Raw genomic sequence first — 19,265 nt, 5'->3', positions numbered from 1 at the left:
TGTCAGGTCGAGAGAGGTCAGAAATTCACCCGACTGAACCGCTAAAATGACTAAGCGGAGGGTCTTCATGCGAAACGATGGAATTCAGAGCCCTGTTGACCCCCTTCAGATCCAGAATGCGTCATAAAGTCACGTCTTTCTTGGGCACCACAAAATAAATGGAGTACCAGCCAATGCCCCACTCTGCCAGAGGCACGGGCACAACCGCTTTGAGATCTAGCAACTTTTGCTGTGTCTGGTGAAACGTTCGCTTCTTCCACGCTGCATGACAAGTAGAAGCGAGAAAATGATCTGGTAACAAGCAGGAAAACTCCAGCGTTTAAAAGTTCCGAATCACCTCCAGGACCCACTGATCTGAGATGATCTTGGCCCACCTTTGGAAAAAATCTCGCTACCGTGTGCCCACCGGAACCAAGAGAGGCACCAGCAAGGATTCAGGGCCCACCCAAGCTCAGTCCGGCACCAAAACGGGGACTAGGAGCCCTAAACAAATTCCAACAGCATTAACAAGGGGAGATGGGTACAGCTCATCAACCAACACCTGCTGGAGACTGAGAGCAAACTGAGGTATATAGTAGTGCTGACCCACTCAAATCGATTCATTCTGGGTGAATCGATTCAAATCAAAACAAACAAACAAAAAAAAATCCGTTAGTCAATGAGGGACTCTCCCCGGAGGCTAACAGGAGCATAGAGTTGGAATCCCTGTACCCACAGGGTTTTCCTTCCGAATCTGGGGATTTGCCAGCACCACGACCTGTCTGTGAGCAGGAGAGCAGCAGCCAAGAGGGAACCTTAGTTGGTGAGAACATTGACTTTTCTTCTAAAAAAAAAAAACTTTCCTTCACATTAAAGAAAGCCCAATAGGTAACTCTTGAAGCAATTTGGGACCTTGTGGCGGATTTAGCTAAAACAATTAACCCTCAGCTCTCACAGCTAAAGCATAAAATTAATACCCAAGAAAATGAAATTAAGAATATCAAAGTTGATCTACAAGATCTGAAAAGTTCAACATTAAATTCTTCCCAGGAAATGAAAATTTCCAAACAAATAACAGAAACACTTGTGAGAGATAACATCAATTTAAGGAGAAAATTGGAATCTCTAGAAAACTTTTCCCGCAATAACAACCTTAGACTAATTAATTTCCCCAGAGTTGCTTTAGCAACTCCGAGAGATATGCTGAAACGTTATATGACAGAGGTGTTGGAAATTACTGAAGATTTGTTACCGCCATTCACCCAAGGGAAGAAAAGCTAAAGGAAGATGATCAACAATCGTTAATATTTCTACGATGCTGGAACTTTCAGATAAGAAAGTCACAAAGCTGGCAACCCTTCTTCTTACAGTTGCCTAATTGGCTATTAAGACTTTTCTTTAAAAATAGACAAAGAATTTCTAGGGTATAAAATACAAATGTATCCGGATCTGTCACGAGACACACAAAAACGTCGTTGTTGTTAAAGTCAGGTGTTGCTCTTGGGGCAACCTATTTTCTTCGTCACCCATGCAAATGCGTGATAGTCTACCAAATGCAAAAATGTGTTTTCTTTGATCCTAGACAACTGACAACATTCTTGTCAGCTGCACGACTGAAAATAGGAGGAGGAATATGAAGTACTCTTAGAATGTTTGATCTCCTGTCTCAGCCAACATAATTGTTAGTTTCTTATTTCTATTTCTTTATTAAATTCTCACTTATTTTACATCTTGGACCTATATCGAGGACTTGAGTTAAAGTTAAGATATATTGGGTTACTAGATTATAATTTGTACTGTATTTCATTTTCTGTTTAAAGTTACCTTTCTGTACAAGTGGATACTTGATATGTTATTGAAAAATGATAAATAAATAAATTAAAAAAAAAATCGGCCTCCCGATTCATTATCTGACCCCTCCTCTAAAGAAGGATCGGCAGTGCTGCCTCTTGCTGGCCGGCCGTTGCCGCTCCTCCTTTAGAGGGCGAGGGTGCAGGCCTGAGGTAGCGCTGTCACTTCCTGATGGGGTTCGGGGCCGCCTCCCTGCGCGGCTGGGTGCGAGAGAGCGGGTCGAGTTAAGGAGCCGGGTGGTCATGCAGCAGGAGAGCCAGACCAAAAGCATGTTCCTGTCACAGGCCCTGAAGAAGATCCTGGCCGACAAGGAAGTGAAGCGCTCCTAGCACTCCCAGTTGCGCAAAGCCTGTGAGGTGGCCCTAGGTAAGCCCGAGGGGGGGGGAGCGGGCAGCCTTCCTTCATATGCATTCGGGCCCCGTGTTTACTTGGTTCAGGGTTTATCGGGCAAAGGGAGGGTCTGCGCCTCAGTTTGTCAGCCTCTGCGGCCTTCTTTTCAAGTTTCTCCCAGTGTCCTGTATCCCAAGCTAACTGCTGGCCTCCCAGCTAACTCCCTTCTATTGGCGACTGCTAATCAGGCGCTAGGGATGGTGGGATTTGTAGGGTTTTTTGTTTTGTTTTTAAATAATGAGTAAGCTGAGCAACGGCGTTAAGACTTCAATGGATGATCTAATGTCCCAGCTTCTAAACCACAATGTCAGCATCTATTGGACCAACTTTTGTAAACGAACTGGGGTCCAAAAAGCTCTATGCAACAAAAAAAACCAAGTCTGTCTCATAGATGCTGCCCTTGTGGTTTTTATTCTCCAAGACCAAAAACGTGGCCACTGAGAGGCAGAAATTTGATGCCCAAGCTCAATGCTCCAAATATCTCTAAGGACAGTTTTTTGTTTTTTATTCAAATACCCATACAACAATTTATACCACTGTGCGTCTTGGTGACCCAAGAAATCCGCCTGAAAGCACAGAAATTCCAAACTATACTGAGAATTAAGAACTTTCCATTCAGGGAACCCCTCCTGAATAGCCTGCTTCAATTGCAACCATTTAAAACTTTGTGACTTATTTAAACCATATTTATGTTGCAATTGTGAAAAACTAAGCATTGATCCATTTATAATAACATCACTTAAAGTCCGTATACCTGCAATAATCCATTGCTTCCAGACGATTTTAAATCCGCCAATTTTGATCTTGTCCCTGTATAAATGCCTTTTGGAAGTTAATTTGGTCCCAAATTAATTCATTGTTAGAAAATCATGTTGCCCTTTCATATGATTGGTACATCTATGAGATTTAAAAGCCCAATTTCTGCAAATGATAATAAACTTCTATTAATATTGACAGGGGTTGCCATTCAGCAGATTACTGGAAACTGGAAAGATTACACTAAACTGAATTATACTTTTTGGTGGAATCCAGTATGTCATATTTATAAAATGGAGAGAGTGCTTGCCATGCAACAGGGAAATTATCACACGTTTAAAAAGATTTGGGGGCCATTGATTAATTATTCTAATGATCAGACATCTTAAACACCTTAGTATTAGATAAAATATAGGGGAGGTGGGAATGTGAAAGATAATAATTGATAATTGTTTATTATTAATATGGGTAGGGATTCTTTTATATTTATATGTTTGAAGGAATTTAAGTAAGATTGTCAAGTGATTAAAGATTTTCTGTTTGACTATTATACACTTGTAATATTTGAAAATGAATAAAGATTAAAAAAAAAAAAAAAAAAGACTTCAATGGATGAAAGTTTGAGAGAGGACTCGCTGATGTCTCTGATGGGATGCGAGGGAGAGTAAGGGGAAGGAGAAGGATGGTTCCGGGGGGGGGGGGGAGTTAACATTTATATTGTCTATTGACAACGATTTCAGTGAGCTTTTGGCATTTGGGAGTTTGAAAGTTTACCCATTTCAGGTTTAGGCACAAGTTACGGATTTTTTGGTTTGGCACAGGCTTGATTTTTATGACTTGTTTAGACCTGAAAGCTTGACCTGCTTATCTTAAACTTTTACTATACCTATTAATTGTTTTCTTGTTATTTGTACTGAAAAACGTGACATAGCCCAAGGCCAAAAGTAACTCAATCCCCTGTTACTAGAATTTGAGAGTTGTGCTTTCCATGTGCCTTGTTATAGTTAGGTAGTTGTACTGATTTGTCTGCTATAGGAACACAAATGTTAGAAATAGAATTATAAGCATAAAATTTATTTATCTGAAATGTCTAGCTTTGTGTAGGTAGCCAGATGCATTTAAGCCATGACATTATTTACACAGATATAAGAGACTAGTTACTGGTAAGCATTAATCCCTGTTTGGCATGCCTTGATCATGTCCGGTGTCCAAAATGAGTTTTGCCTAATCTATCATGAGCAGAGTTATAATTTTGTCATGGGGAAAATCTGATTTGGTTTTTAAAAGGATTGTAGGAGTCCTGAGATGACATGCACAATTTATGGCAATCAGACTACCATGATTTTACAGTTACAGCCCATTAATTTTGGCAATTAATGTGCCATAACTGCAAAGCTTAAAAAACACCCAATTGGGCAGGAAAATCAAATTGAAAAATCGATTCAATAGGCTGAATCAAATTGATTTTTTTTTCTTGAATTGGGCAGCACTAGTATATAGGGAGGGAAAGCTTTGGTCTCAGTCTCCACCTGCTGATCATGATGAGCTATTACCCCATCAGTGACAGCTGTACCAGTCTAGAGAGTACTGACAAAGAATGGCTATACAGTTTCCAATTCAGGTCACAAGTACGTGATCAGAACTAAATCACTATGGTTAAGATGATTTGAGTAAAATGAAGAACCCTATATCTAAGATCTGAACTTAGGGTGGACATAATGGGCATCCTATGTTTTGCTCCTGGTGTCTTAACTTCTGATTAAGGGGAGCTGCCCTCCTGGTCATGGAAGCCTCAGGCACACTCTTGGTGTAAGACCAACTGGCAGGAAAAAGATAACTAATGTATGAGGAGAAATAAGAACACAGAAAATCATATGGTTATAAAAAGCAACTTGTGCAAAAGACAAAATAAAGAGAAAAATAAACCTGTATGAAAAATCTTCAAGCTTTTCTATATTTTTCCATTCCTGAACTAGCTAATGATAGTTTAATGATAGCTATATATAAGTAGGAGTATAGGGATATTTTTGCAATGAAGATTGTGTTTTGAAACAGCCAAGTGCCCAAGATGGATGGAATTGTATAATAAACATCTCATCAACTTACCTTCTTATAACATTGATAGCTTCAGGATTATTAGAGTCCAGTGTCTCTTTTAGAAAGTTTATATAATGTATCCAAAGATCAATACTAAGAGGAATTGCCTGGAGGCCTCTCCAATAAACCTAAAAGAGGAGAAAAAAATAACACATTTCATAGTGGTATTTATTACTATTCTGCAAATGAGATACAATACTGTATGTTATCTGCTCAACCACAGAAAAGCTAAATACTGGAATTTTGTTCAAATAATCTGCCATTTCCATTTCTGAGTGGAGGATAGAGCATGGCTTTTGCTCTGATCTCCACGTGAAGTATCTTGATCTTTAATACGCAGCATGGTTCCTACATTCTGTTCTGGATGTGAGATCAGGATTTGGGGGTACAGACCATAAGGCACAGACCCATTAGAGCCTCAATGACAGCGTCTGACCAAAAATGCAATAAGATGCGACTAACCAGTTGTAGTTTTGAAAAAGCCTCACAAATTGTAGTTGGTTTATGTCACTGCCAACAAAACAAATATATACAATCATCACAGAAAGTGACAAATGAGCAAGAGCCCCGATTTGTAGGTACAAAATAACATATCCATTTCATCATTTTGCCTTATGACAAAGGAGAAATAAAGTTCTTACCTGCTAATTTTTTTTCTGTTAGCCTGTAGACCGGTACAGTTCTTTACTGATGGGCTATATCTCACTATGACCAGCAGATCCTGCCTCTGATGTCAAGAGGAGGGGCGGGACCGCAGCAGAAGGACAGGTCCTGAGGCCTATGACAATCTGCAAGGATTGCCAAAGTATCTGCGATCCTTTCTGCAGGCTACTCTCTGCTGCCATAAGGTAAAGGGAGGCGCAGGAGGCCAGAGGGGAACACACAGGCCTTCCGGGGGGGGGGGGGGGGGGAACAGGCCTTCAGGAGGGACAGACCTTTGGGGGGTGAGGTGCAGGCCTTCAGGGGAGGGGGCCCTGGTATAGAGGGAGGGGGGTTTCAAAGAGACATGCATATGCCGGACTTTGGAGGGAAGAAATAATAGATCTAAAAACAGAGGAGTGGGAGAGAGATGGTGGATAATGGGATTTAGGGAGGGAAGGAACAGAAAGGGAGAGAAGTCGGACAAAAGGGATGGTGTGGAGGGGGAGGATAGAGGGTAGTTGGGAAAAGAAAGGGAGAGATGGTTGACCCTAGGGTGGTGGGGAAGGAGGGAGAGATGCTGGATGAAAGGGTAGTTGAGAAAAGGTGAATCTGTGGATGGAGACGAAAAAAAGGAAAGATGCCAAACCTCCGGGGGAGGAAAGGGAAACAGAAGGGGAAGACAGATGGAAGATGGATGGTTAGCTCAGAGAAAGAAGAAAGAAGGAGACCCTGGCAAGCAAGTTATCAGAAGACAACCAGAGCCTGGGACCAACAAGATTTGAATATTGACCAGACAACTAAAGGTAGAAAAAATAATAGGTAGAAAATAATAGGTAGAAAATAAAGGTAGAAAAAATTTTATTTTCTGTTTTGTGATTACAATATGTCAGATTTGAAAAGTGTATCCTGCCAGAGCTTTTGTTAGACCGCAAACGTGAGCTAGGATTTAACAGAGAGAGGAAAAGTCTTTTGTTTATTTATTTTGTTTACACCACAGAGCCAGTGTGGTTAGAAGAAGGCAAAGGGGGCGACGAGGCTATAAAATAAACCCACTAGGATGTTTTATAAAAACACCCAATTGGGCAGGAAAACCGAATTGAAAAATCGATTCAATATAGGAATATAAGCAATGCCTCTGCTGGGTCAGACCTGAGGTCCATCATGCCCAGCAGTCCGCTCACACGGCGGCCCAACAGGTCCAGGACCTGGGCAGTAATCCTCTATCTATACCCCTTTATCCCCTTTTCCAGCAGGAAATTGTCCAATCCTTTCTTGAACCCCAGTACCGTACTCTGCCCTATTACGCTTTCTGGAAGCGCATTCCAGGTGTCCACACATGTTGGGTAAAGAAGAACTTCCTAGCATTCGTTTTGAATCTGTCCTCTTTCAACTTTTCTGAATGCCCTCTTGTTCTTTTATTATTCGAAAGTTTGAAGAATCTGCCCCTCTCTACTCTCTCTATGCCCTTCATGATATTGTAAGTCTCTTATCATATCCCCTCTAAGTCTCCTCTTCTCCAGGGAAAAGAGACCCAGTTTCTCCAATCTCTCAGCATATGAAAGGTTTTCCATCCCCTTTATCAGATGCATCGCTCTCCTCTGAACCCTCTTGAGTAACACCATGTCCTTCTTAAGGTACGGCGACCAATATTGGACACAGTACTCCAGAGGCGGATGCACCATCGCCCGATATAATGGCAGGATAACTTCTTTCGTTCTGGTTGTAATACCCTTCTTGATTATGCCTAGCATTCTATTTGCCTTCTTAGCGGTCGCTGCGCACTGTGCCGTCGGCTTCATTGTCATGTCCACCATTACCCCCAAGTCCCTTTCTTGGGTACTCTCATTTAATAACATCCCTCCCATCGTATAGTTGTACCTTGGGTTTCTGTTTCCCACATGTAATACTTTACATTTCTCAACGTTGAACTTCATCTGCCATCTTGTCGCCCATTCCCTTAGTTTGTTCAAGTCCCTTTGCAATTCTTCGCAGTCCTCTTTAGTCCGAGCTCCACTAAATAGTTTGGTGTTGTCCGCAAATTTTATTATTTCGCACTTCGTCCCTGTTTCTAGATCATTTAGGAATATATTAAATAGCAGCGGTCCGAGCACCGAGCCCTGCGGGGTCCCACTCGTGACCCTCCTCCAGTCCGAGTAGTGGCCCTTCACTCCTACCCTCTGTTTCCTACCCGCCAACCAGTTTCTGATCCATCTTGTAACCAGACAGGCATCATGCCTGACCTGGTTCCAGCTAAAGTTCCTGCTAAGACACAAAAGAAAACCTGGAAGGGAATGGACAAGGATTGTTCTAGGGATGATTTTCAGGTTAACCACCAGGGGGAGCCTGAAATATCCAAGGATCTCCTGGAAGAGCCGTATCTAGGTCACCACAGGAGGAGCCCAAGAGCCCCAGGCAGGTCTGCTGACTCAGGTAGAATAGGGCGTGCCCCTGGAGTACAAAAACCAGCAGCTGAGAGCAAGCAGACAGGCAGGCTAGGGAGAAGGTTCAGACTAGAGAATGGCACGGTGGCGGTTTACCCGCGGCCACCGCATTTTAGCCGCGGGTCACCCGCCGAAAACGGGGAAGAAAACTAGCAGTCGCTGCGGCGACGGGGACAAGGCCATTCACCGCCCGCGGGGCGGTGAATGGTCTTGTCTCCGCAGTGAGGTATCAAGGATCGCGCAGTCCCCGCAGCCACCACCCGCCCGCCCGTAGCATTTAGCCAGCTCCCTCCCTCCACCTCACCTTAAATTTCGAGTTTTCCGGCTTCCTTTTTTCCGAGCCGCACGTGTTCAAAAATCCGTGCACGCGCGGCTGCGCGAGTCAATCAATCTTCTCCTCTGACGCAACCGGAAACAGGAAGTTGCAGGAGAGGAGAAGTTTGATTGACTCGCGCAGCTGCGCGTGCACGGATTTTCGAACACGTGCGGCTCGGAAAAAAGGAAGCCGGAAAACTCGAAATTTAAGGTGAGGTGGAGGGAGGGAGCTGGCTAAATGCACGGCTTTTTGAACGCGTGCGGCTAGGGAAAAAGGAAGCCGGCAAACTCGGAACGAATATAAGGTGAGGTGGAGGGAGGGTGGGGGCTGCTGGACCATTCTTCATTACTTTGCCATACTAATTCCATTCTATGTTAGGTGCCACGGACTCAGATTCGAGTCCTAGCGATGATGAGTTAAAGATCCCAAAAGAAGCCAACTTCTAAATCCAGTGGTTAGAGCTACACTACACTCCTTGTGACCCTGGGCAAGTCACTTAATCCCTATTGCTTCTGACACAATGGGCAGTTCCAAAGACCAAGACTGGCCAGTGTCAAAGACAGGATGCTGAGCTTGATAGACCCTTAGTCTCCACTGTTTTTAGTGATCAACAAAGTTCTATGTTTCTATAATCACCCTAATTCTGTTATCATTGGACTAGATATTCAAAATGATTTAAATGGCCAGGACAGGCTCCTGGCTGTTCAAATCATCTGTCCAGGGCTAACCAGGCATTTTCAATCTTCATGTTCAGCCCAAATGGTGTCACACAATTCAGCAAAAATACCCAATGTTGTTCCTCATAATTTAAATATTGCTCATAGAAGGAACAACATTGGGTATTTTTGCAAATGGAAGTTGGAGGGTTAATTCCCTTGAAACAGCCAATTGAGTGAAACATGAATTCATGCTGGGACACAAGATAGGTTGAATTTGTTTTGAATTTAAAAAGAAAAATGATCAATGAAGAATACTATAATGGCAAGAAAATATAATGATAAAACAGCAACTAATTTTGCCTATTTTTATATATTAAAAAAGTACTACATAAGGTGAATGTCCATATTGCTGTCTGGTGTTCTGCTGAGCACTGGCATTGAAACAGCAAAATGCATTTATTGCATACTTGTCCTCTGTCGGAAATATTATGGTGGTATATTAGTTGTGTTAATAAAAATTTATAAACAAAGCCCTGCCAGCTGAACATCTCGTTCTCTAGTTCAGCAGCAGGAACTTTGATTTATAAGAATGGAATACGCTAAATATTAGAGTACTAAGGCTTATATGGATGCTGCGGGGACGGTGACGGGGCGGTGAATGGGATGGCAGTGGCGGTGACGGGGCGGTGAAAGGGATGGCAGTGACGGTGACGGGGCGGTGAATGGAATAGCGGTGACGGGGCGGTGCAGAGGATGGTGGGCCGGGGACGGGGCGGTGACGGGGACAGATTTTTTCCCCGTGTCATTCTCTAGTTCAGACCTTTCTTCCCTGAGAGTCTCCTCGGGCCAAGCAGGGATGATACAGCCTCACCCATGGAGGTACAGGAGGCTGGAGAAATGCTGGAGAAAGTTCTCTCTGATGCTGATCTTCCAATGGAACTTGACAACCTGCCTGAGGAAGTAAGTCCTTGTGAGGAAGCCATGGAGGTTGGTCTTTCCATCAGCTGCAGATCCTAATTGGCAGAAACAGTGAGTGTGTTTTCAGCTCCCTTTGATTGAAAGTGACTGTGTTGCTGAAACTGGACCTTTTGGGATTTTTGCTTTTCTTTTTCCTTTGTTTTTCTGAAGATGAAGGTGTCAGTTTTTGGGAGAGGTTTGCTGTTACCTGGGAGAGCATTTTGTAGGCTATAAGATAGCTAAATGAAAGCAAACCTGGGACACTCTTCTTTGCCTGGCAGTTCAGTGTAAGGCTGCCAGAGGCTTCACTAGAGGAGCACTGGGTACAGTGAATTCAGTGACTTGAACTCTATGTTTGGACTAAACTGTACAACCTGTTTGGGAGCAGGTTGCATTGAGCTCTGAGATGAGCCTAACCTCAGGGAAGGATAACCTGAAGAGGAAATAGTAAGGAAAGCAGTTGAGCTTTATTCTTGGAACTGTTTATTGCTCACTTTTGAGTTTGGACTGCTTGAAGGTTTATGGTTTACTTACCTGTTTGTTTGGATTCATGATTTTCCTGATTTTTATGTTGGAAGGAATAAACCTGAGATATTTTGATTTACTACCTTTTGGAACATTGGGGGTTTTTTTTTGTTTTTTTGTTGGTGTCAGTCCAAGCCTGCAGGGTGACTCCAGCCCGGGTCACACGCAAGTGCTATTATATCTTGTAACCACTGAGAGGTGCTGTTGAGTTCCGATCAGACCACAGTACGGGTTACAATCTATGTACGTCTCCTTCCACCCCATGGTTCTTCAGTTTCCGGAGTAGGCGTTCATGGGGCACCTTGTCAAAGGCTTTTTGGAAATCTAGATATATGATGTCTATGGGGATTCCTTTGTCCATCCGTTTGTTAATTCCTTCGAAGTGCAATAAGTTCGTTAGGCAAGATCTCCCCTTGCAGAAACCATGTTGGCTGGTTATTTGAAGTTCGTTTCTTTCACAATGTTCATCGATGTTTTCTTTTATCAGCCTAAAACAGCCTTCCTTTACAAGCTAGCCAGAAGGAACAGCATGTACTTTGCTATCTGTGAACACATGTATCCTTTTGAAATGCTGACCCTGCTGGCCTAGTTCTTGTTTTCCTTAGGAGGATACTTCTCCAAGGTTCGGGGGCCATTGTTCATTTGTGCTGAGCCGTTATCAGTGCTGTATGACATATGCAAGAGTACTTAACATATGCAAGGCACCCTGAAAAGCCATAAAACACCCATAACAAATAACAACCCCTGAAGGATGAAGGGGGAGTAAGGATGTGGGGGACTGGTGCCTGTCTCTGAAGCAAGCCATGGGATCCAGGCACGGCCAGGATGCTGGAATGTCACCCTTGCATCTTTGTTTGAACTTTCTGCATAAGACTGTCTACAAGGACACCATCCTGAAGATATACAGTGTTGTAAAACCACAAATCAGCCTCTGCGAGGTGATAAGGATTTCAGAGCTGGAGGAAGAAAGTTCATGAAGAATTCTCTGTTTCTGCAAGGGCCCCCCTCCGGGGGGGGGGGGGGAAGTGAGAGAGGCGTGGACTGGGGGGAGGAATAGTTAGGTGTACATTTTTGTACCAATAGGGAAATACATGACCAGAGTTTGGGGATGTGCTTCTTGAAACAAAGGAAGAATTTCTCTGTATAAAAAAACACGTGCATCACAGGTAGAGCCAGAGAGATTCACTTACTTATGCTACGGGGAACTGCTAGCCCCCTGCTAAACATATGGGTGCAAGTTCTTCTCTCCATTGCATATTCTGAACTGACAATATATTTTTCTGCTATGCCTTTGCTGCTGTAATTTTGTAAGTTTTTATACTAACAATAAACAAATATTGTCTGTTTTTGGAACATACAATGCTGTCTCGTAGTCATTCCAATGAGGTAAACAAAGCAGCCTTTACTTCAATACTTCCTGTGCTCTTTCCAGTTCCCCTCAGTTTTGTCCTTTTTCCATTTCCTGAATGAATTTTTCTTATTGCCTATCGCTTCCTTCACTATTTTAGCTATCCACGCCAGGTCTTTTGTTCGACTCTTTTTGCACCCCTTTCTGAATCTGGGGATATACAGATTTTGTGCCTCGCTCACCGTGTTCTTGAGAAAAGACCAGGCATGTTCTACCGTTTGCCATTTTTTGGAAGTGTTCCTAAGTTTCTTCCTTACCATTTCCCTCATTGCTTCGTAGTTTCCTTTCCTGAAGTTGAAAATTGTCGCTATGGTTCTCTTTCCTTTCGGTATTCCTACCTCAACATTGAATCGGTCAGCACTAGTTATATTAGCTGAGGCTCCCCCTCCTAACCCAGTCTGCCAAATAGCCAAGCAGAACTAAGGAAAAACTAACGTGAAACAGTAATAACACTTCGAACAGGAGAGTAAAACAACAAACACATAGTAATAACTGTGGGAAAATGCATAGAACTAAAACCCCTGCAGTGAAAATGTTCCCACGGCTCACCAGCTACGCCAGCTGAGCCATAGCCGCTGTTCTTTTATCTCTCCGGCCTTAGAAAAATACTAGAACCCGCAGAAAAAGCAAAATCTGCAAGCGTACAAAAAACGCAATCACGACAGAAATACAGATAGGGTGGGGAACTGTACCGTTCTACTGGCTAACAGAAAGAAAATTAGCAGGTAAGAACCTAATTTCTCCTTCTGTGTTGCCTGATAGACCGGTACAGTACAGTTCTTTACTAATGGGACGTACCAAAGCAGTACCCATCATGGGTGGGACCCCCGAAGGGCTGATACCAGAACAAGCTCACCTAACACCGCGTCCCGACGCACATGAACGTCCACACGATAGTGTCTGACAAAGGAATGCAGAGAAGACCAAACTACCACCATACAAATATCCACTGGAGGCACTAGAGAAGACTCAGCCCAAGAAGCTGCCTGACCCAAGTGGAATGAGCCTTGAGAAATTCCAGAACAGGCTTTTTCTGGAGAAGATATGCAGAAGCAATAGTCTCCTTAATCCATCGAGCAATGGTAGTCTTGGAAGCGCCATCCCTCTTACGAAGACCTGCTAAAAGGACAAAGAGATGATCTGATTACCTGAACTTCTGGGTCCTCTGCACATAAGAGCGAAGGACCCGGCAGACATCCAATCTGCGCAACTGTATCTGCTCTGAAGAGCCCTCCCGACTAACTAACACCAAGAGGACCACTGATTGATTAACATGAAAAGGCGAGACCACTTTTGGCAGAAAGGAAGGAACAGGCCACAACACAACCCACTCCCTAGAGAACTCCCGGAAGGAAGACCTACAAGAGAAAACCTGAAGCTCAGAAACACATCTAGTAGAAGTAATAGCCACCAAAAAGACCACTTTAAGAGTAAAGTCCTTCAACAAACAGGCACCCAAAGGTTCAAAAGGTGGGCACACCAGCATGGACAAGAACAGATTAAGATTCCAAGAAGGAACAGACACTCGCACGGGAGGCTTGAACAATTTGGCCGCCCACCAAAAAGCGAATGACATCAGGAATGGCCAGCAGTCTCTGACCTTGAAATAACCCACAAAAGGCAGACAAGGCCGCAAACTGAACTCGGAGAGAAAACCAATCCAGGCCCCTGTACAGGCCATCCTGCAAGAGCTCTAAGATGTTAGGCAAGAAAGCATGAAGAGAGACCACTGCACGCGCAGCACACCACTTCTCAAATATACACCAAACCGACTTCCGGTGACGTCACGGACCAAGATGGAGGGTTAGAGACATTGCTCTGACTCTCCACTCCGTAGCAGCGTACCTTTCCCGTGGGGAGAGTTGAAATTTGCGAGTGAGCGAGTCGCGGGGAGAGCGTGCAGCCTAGCGCGCTTCCAGGATGCCGTCAAAAAAAAGAAATGAGACCGGCAGAGCGTCGGAGCGCGGAGGAGAGCAGGGAGGCCTCAGACACGTGCGGGGGATCTCCGGCATGTCCGCGCGCGAGTCGGGAGACAGCGCGTCGGAAGATGACTCGGAGCGCGGTGCCTCCCCGCGGCTACGGCATGCAGGAACGGCGGCGGCTGTTACAAGAGCCGATCTGCAAATGTGGGCCACAGAGATCAAAGAGGAGGTGGCAGCAGTTAAAGGAAAAATAAAAGAGGCAGTGAAAGAGATCCGGCAGGACTTTGCTGACTTGCTGGGCAGAGTGGAAGACACTGAAAAGAGATTGGGGGAGCAGGAGGAGACGGTACAAGGACTCACTACCCAGGTGAAAACAGTCCAAAAGGATCTGCTGGATTGCTGTGCTCAAGTGGAGGATCTGGAGAATAGGTCCCGACGGAACAATGTCCGGATCCGGGGAGTTCCAGAAACAGCGGAGTATGGTGATGCTGCGGCTGTGGTGCAGGAGCTTAGCCGGTTTCTGCTGGCCGAGGATGGGGTATCTGACACTGCTCCTGGGGGCCTGAGAGTGGATAGGGCGCACCGCACACTGGGTCCGAAGTCTGGAGATTACCCGAGAGATATTATAGCCTGCATCCACCACTTCCCAGATAAGGATCGTCTGGTGAAGAAAGCTAGAGACATGGGTGTTATATCCTGGAAGAATTTGAAAGTGGAGATATTCCAGGATCTCTCGACCATCACTTTGCAGAAGAGGAGAGAGTTTCGACCGTTGCTGGAGGTGCTGAAGCAGAACAACTTACGCTATCGCTGGCTGTTCCCATTCGGCCTGCTGGTTACTTTTAATGGGGTGCATAAGCGTGCGACGACGGTGGCGGAGCTGCAAGCGATACTTCTGAAGGAGGGCCTGGTGCAGATGGGAGATTCCGTTTTGAGCAAATTATCGGCGCAGAAGTTGGAGCGGTATCAGTGGAAAGCGGTGCCCCAGAGACGGAGAGGACGACAGAGCTCTCGACTGGAGGGGGAGGCAACCGAGCTGGGCGCAGCTGCGGCCCCGGACACCTGAGTGGATGGCTGAGGGTGTCCGTGTTCACCCGCTGCAGGGTTCTGGACCTTGGTGCTGATCCAGTGCTGACTTTGGGAGTGTGCCTGAGAGTATATGGTTAAGGGGATGGGGAGCGATTGCAGGGGGGCTAGGGTGTGTGAGAGGTTTGGATGTGAGGACGGGAGGTACATTAAAGGTGGCATGGGGGGGTGGTGAAGTCACTTGAAGTCTTGGAAGGAGTGGGGAGAGAGGGAGTGTGGGTCTGGTGGGGAGGGGGGTGGGGAAGATTGGGGAGGAGGGGAGAGGATGGGGGGGGTGGGGGGAATGGGGGGAGGGGAGCTTGGGTCACGGAGGGGGATGGTAGGGGGAGGGGTGTTGGGTGTGTTGCTGTTAGTTGAGGATGGGGGGGGATAAGGTTCTTAGATTGGGAAGTTTGAATGTTAAGGGGCTTAACATGCCACGTAAACGGCAACTGTTGTTGAAAGAAGTTAAGCGCCTATGTTTTGATATTTGTTTTGTTCAAGAAACTCATTTTGTAAAAGCTGGAGAAAAACTTGTACAGTTCCGGGACTATCCAGTGAGGGTTTGGGCATCTAATAGGGTGGAGCGGAAAAAAGCGGGGGTGGGGATTCTGTTCTCCCACAAGTTGAAGGTGGTCCCAGAAGGGGAATGGAGGGATGAGGGAGGGAGATGGCTTATCTGGACTGGTACGGTTGATGGCATTCGGGTAACGCTGGTTAATTTGTATGCACCTAACTCTCAACAGGGCCACTTTTTTGACCTTCTCCTGCCCAAAATTTTAGCGGTCAAGGTGGGGCACTTGGTGGTGGGGGGAGATTTTAATTTGGTTCTTAATCAGGAATGGGATTCCACGGGCAAGGGGAGTGACAGACTTAAGAGTGATAGAAACGGTCTGAAGAGATTTCTGGAAGTCCTTAATGTGGAGGATGGGTGGCGGGTGCAACATTGGATGGGTAGGGACTACACTTTCTATTCTCCTGTACATGAGGTGTACACTCGCATTGATTTGATATGTGTGGATAAAGGGTGGGGGGGTAAGGTGCTAGACACCAAGATTGATACCATTGGCTGGTCTGACCATGCCCCGCTATGGATGGATCTGAGCTGGGGAGGACCTCGGGGGGGAGATACGTACTGGAGATTAAATGATACCCTGTTAGGTGATCCGAAAATTGTGCAGAAGTTAGAAACGGGGATCTATGATTTTCTAGAGTTTAATAATGTGGATCAGTTTTCCCCCGTGACAATCTGGGAAAGTTTGAAAGGGGTGTTAAGGGGGGAATTGATCTCTATAGCTGCCTATAAGAAGAAGTCTCGGCAGAAGGAGGAATTGCAGCTCCGGGAAACACTCCGCACTTTGGTGGATCAACACAAGAGGGGTCAGGGGGGCCCGCAGCTGAGGCTTCGGCTTCAGGAAGCCCGAATGGCCCTTGGGAAGTTAGAAGATGAGGTGATTAAATTTAATCTGGAGAAGTTGAGGCTTAAATATTTTGAATCGGGAAACCGGGCTAGTAAACTTTTGGCTCATAGGGTCAAAGTGCAACAATCTAGGAGTAATATTTTGGCTATTAAGGAGAGGGATGGCACGGTTATTACTGAGGAGGTAGGCATACAAAGGCGGTTTCGGGAGTTCTATCAGGAACTTTATACTCCAGAGCTGGAGGGTTCCGTGGAGGAGAGCCAAGCCTATTTGAGAGATTTGGGACTGCCCACTCTATCTGGGTCGGATGCGCTGGGGCTGGAAGGTGATATTACGGTGGATGAGGTATTACGTGTTATTAGACAATTGAAGCCGGGAAAGTCTCCGGGCCTGGACGGGTTTACAGGGCTGTTTTACAAAAAACTTTCTCCCTTGGTTGCGCCTTTACTAACTAGATTATTTAATTCCCTGAAAGAGGGAGAGCGCTTGCCTTTCTATATGCGTTTGGCAGGGATCACGATACTGCCTAAACCAGGGAAAGATGCGTCTTTGTGTGGCAGCTATCGCCCTATCTCTCTGTTAGGCATTGATACCAAAATCTTGGCCCGTATTTTGGCTGATAGGATGGCAACCTATATGCCGGACTTGATTCACCCGGACCAGGTGGGGTTCATTGGGGGGCGCCAGGCGGCTGATGGTATTCGGCGGGTGCTGAACTTGGTGTGGGCGGCTCGTAGATCAAGAACGTCTTGGGTGGCGGTGGATGCCGAAAAGGCGTTCGATCGGGTGGATTGGACGTTTATGGAGGCTGTCCTACGCCAGATGGGATTCGGGTCACGCTTTATTTCTTGGATTCTTACGCTTTATCACACCCCGAAGGCTTGCGTCAAAGTTAATGGGGTCTATTCCAAGCCCTTCGAGTTACATCGAGGGACGAGACAAGGGTGCCCACTCTCTCCCCTGCTGTTTGCTCTGGTGATTGAGCCTTTGGCTCAAAGCATACGTCTGTCCCGGCATGTGAAGGGGGTGCAGGTGCAGGGGGTTGAGCATAAACTGTCCCTTTTTGCGGATGATATTTTGGCCATAGTGGAGGGGTCGGAGAGTTCACTTCTGGCTCTACGAGACCTGATGCGGGATTATGGGCGGATCTCTGGCTTCAAGGCTAATATGTCTAAGACGGAGATCTTGAACATTTCGGTACCCGAGCTGGAGGCCCTGGAACTGCAACATAGGGTCCCCTTCCGCTGGGTGAAAGGCCCCATTAAATATCTGGGGATTTTGCTGGGGGTGGATTGGGATACCCTGTTCCGCCTTAATTATCTTCCTCTGGGAGCGGCAATGCGACAAGACCTTGATAGATGGGACCCTCTGTGCCTTTCCTGGATGGGTAGAATGGAGGTGATACGTATGATGGTCCTGCCCAGATTTCTCTATCTATTTCAAGTTCTTCCTGTTGAAGTCCCTAAAGCCTATTTTATTCGCTGGCATAGGTCACTTTTACAATTTATCTGGAGGGGTAGGCGTCCCCGGGTTGCGAGATATGCAATGTTCAAATTTAAGGAGGAGGGAGGCATGGGGATACCCAATTTGGAATTATACTACCGGGCGGCACAGCTTAGGGCGGTTGTAGATTGGCATGCGATTCCGGCCAAATTGTGGGTTCAGGTGGAACAGGGTCTCATGGGGGGCCCTAGGGGCATAACGACGCTGTCTTATTTACCGTGGGTGGGCTTAAGGGAGAAGGAAATTGTTAATCTTTCTAATCCTTTTATAAGATGGACGCTACGGGTCTGGATGGGGGCTAGTAGGAAACTGGTGGATAGGGTGCGGGGATTACATTTTTTGCCTATTAGGTATGCGGAGGACTTCACTCCGGGTAGGGAGGGGGGAGTCTTTTGCAGGTGGGAGCGAGGCGGGCTGAGGCGTTTTGGCCAGCTGTTGGAAGGGGAGAGCATTCGTGGGTTTCCTGAGGTGCAAGCTTCTTTCCACCTGGAGCAGCGTGATTTATTCCCCTATCTTCAGGTGAAGGATTATATTATGCGATTCAAGATGGGGGACCTCCACGATTATAAGCGCTCGAGGTTTGAGCTCCTGTTGGGGGACCCAGTGCGTCGGGGCTGCATTTCGCATCTATACCGCATATTGCATGCAGACCCTGGTCAACAGACATCTTATATGCGGGCTTGGGAGGAGGATTTGGGGCTCACCTATACGACAGAGGAATGGGAACAAATAGCACTGCGAATACACCACGTGGCGGTGGCTCCACAACTGGTAGAAAATGCTCTTAAGCTTCTTGTAAGATGGTATGTTACTCCTGTGATGCTTGCAAAGATGAGCACCTCATGTACAGGGGAATGCTGGAGAGGGTGTGGTCTGAGGGGTACGTTCTTCCATATGTGGTGGGAGTGCCCTCACATCTTGGAGTACTGGACTCAGGTGTTCCATTATGTGGGGCGCCTCTTGCAATGTACTTTGCCATATAGAGCGGAAACAGCTCTGTTGGGGGTACTCCCAGGGGAAGTGGAGGAAACGCAGGACAAGATGGCACGTCTGGCTTTTACAGCGGCTAGGTTAATACTAGCCTCTCTTTGGAAAAGCCCCACGCTACCCACGGTGGAGATGATGAGAGTGAAACTGGGCTGGGTATGTGAGAAATTTCGCCTTTCCGCTCTACTTACCCGCCAGAGGCGACAGTTCGAGGATCTGTGGGGTAGGTTCCTGGAGGTGGAGGGTAGTTCTGAGATTCCTGCAAGGGAGGCTTAGATTGCTTACTCCCGTATGGGGACCTCCTTTGTTTCCTGGGCTTATGTCCCGCTCCTTCTCCTTTATGGAG

General features: G+C 46.1%; 1 protein-coding gene across 3 annotated transcripts in view; it reads right to left on the bottom strand.

Moving 5' to 3' along the window:
* PRPF39 (pre-mRNA processing factor 39) overlaps positions 1–19,265 on the bottom strand; it is a 271,712-nt gene that overhangs the window by 197,882 nt on the left and 54,565 nt on the right. For all 3 annotated transcript variants that reach the window (XM_033951797.1, XM_033951798.1, XM_033951799.1), the window contains exon 4: positions 5,083–5,201. In XM_033951797.1, the coding sequence (XP_033807688.1) occupies positions 5,083–5,201 (119 nt within the window). The remainder of the gene's footprint in view (positions 1–5,082; positions 5,202–19,265) is intronic.

The sequence above is a fragment of the Geotrypetes seraphini genome, chromosome 7 (assembly GCF_902459505.1).
Source record: "Geotrypetes seraphini chromosome 7, aGeoSer1.1, whole genome shotgun sequence".
Taxonomy (NCBI): Eukaryota; Metazoa; Chordata; class Amphibia; order Gymnophiona; family Dermophiidae; genus Geotrypetes; species Geotrypetes seraphini.
Note: the sequence above shows the minus strand (reverse complement) of the source record. Positions and strands in the feature narration are given on the sequence as shown.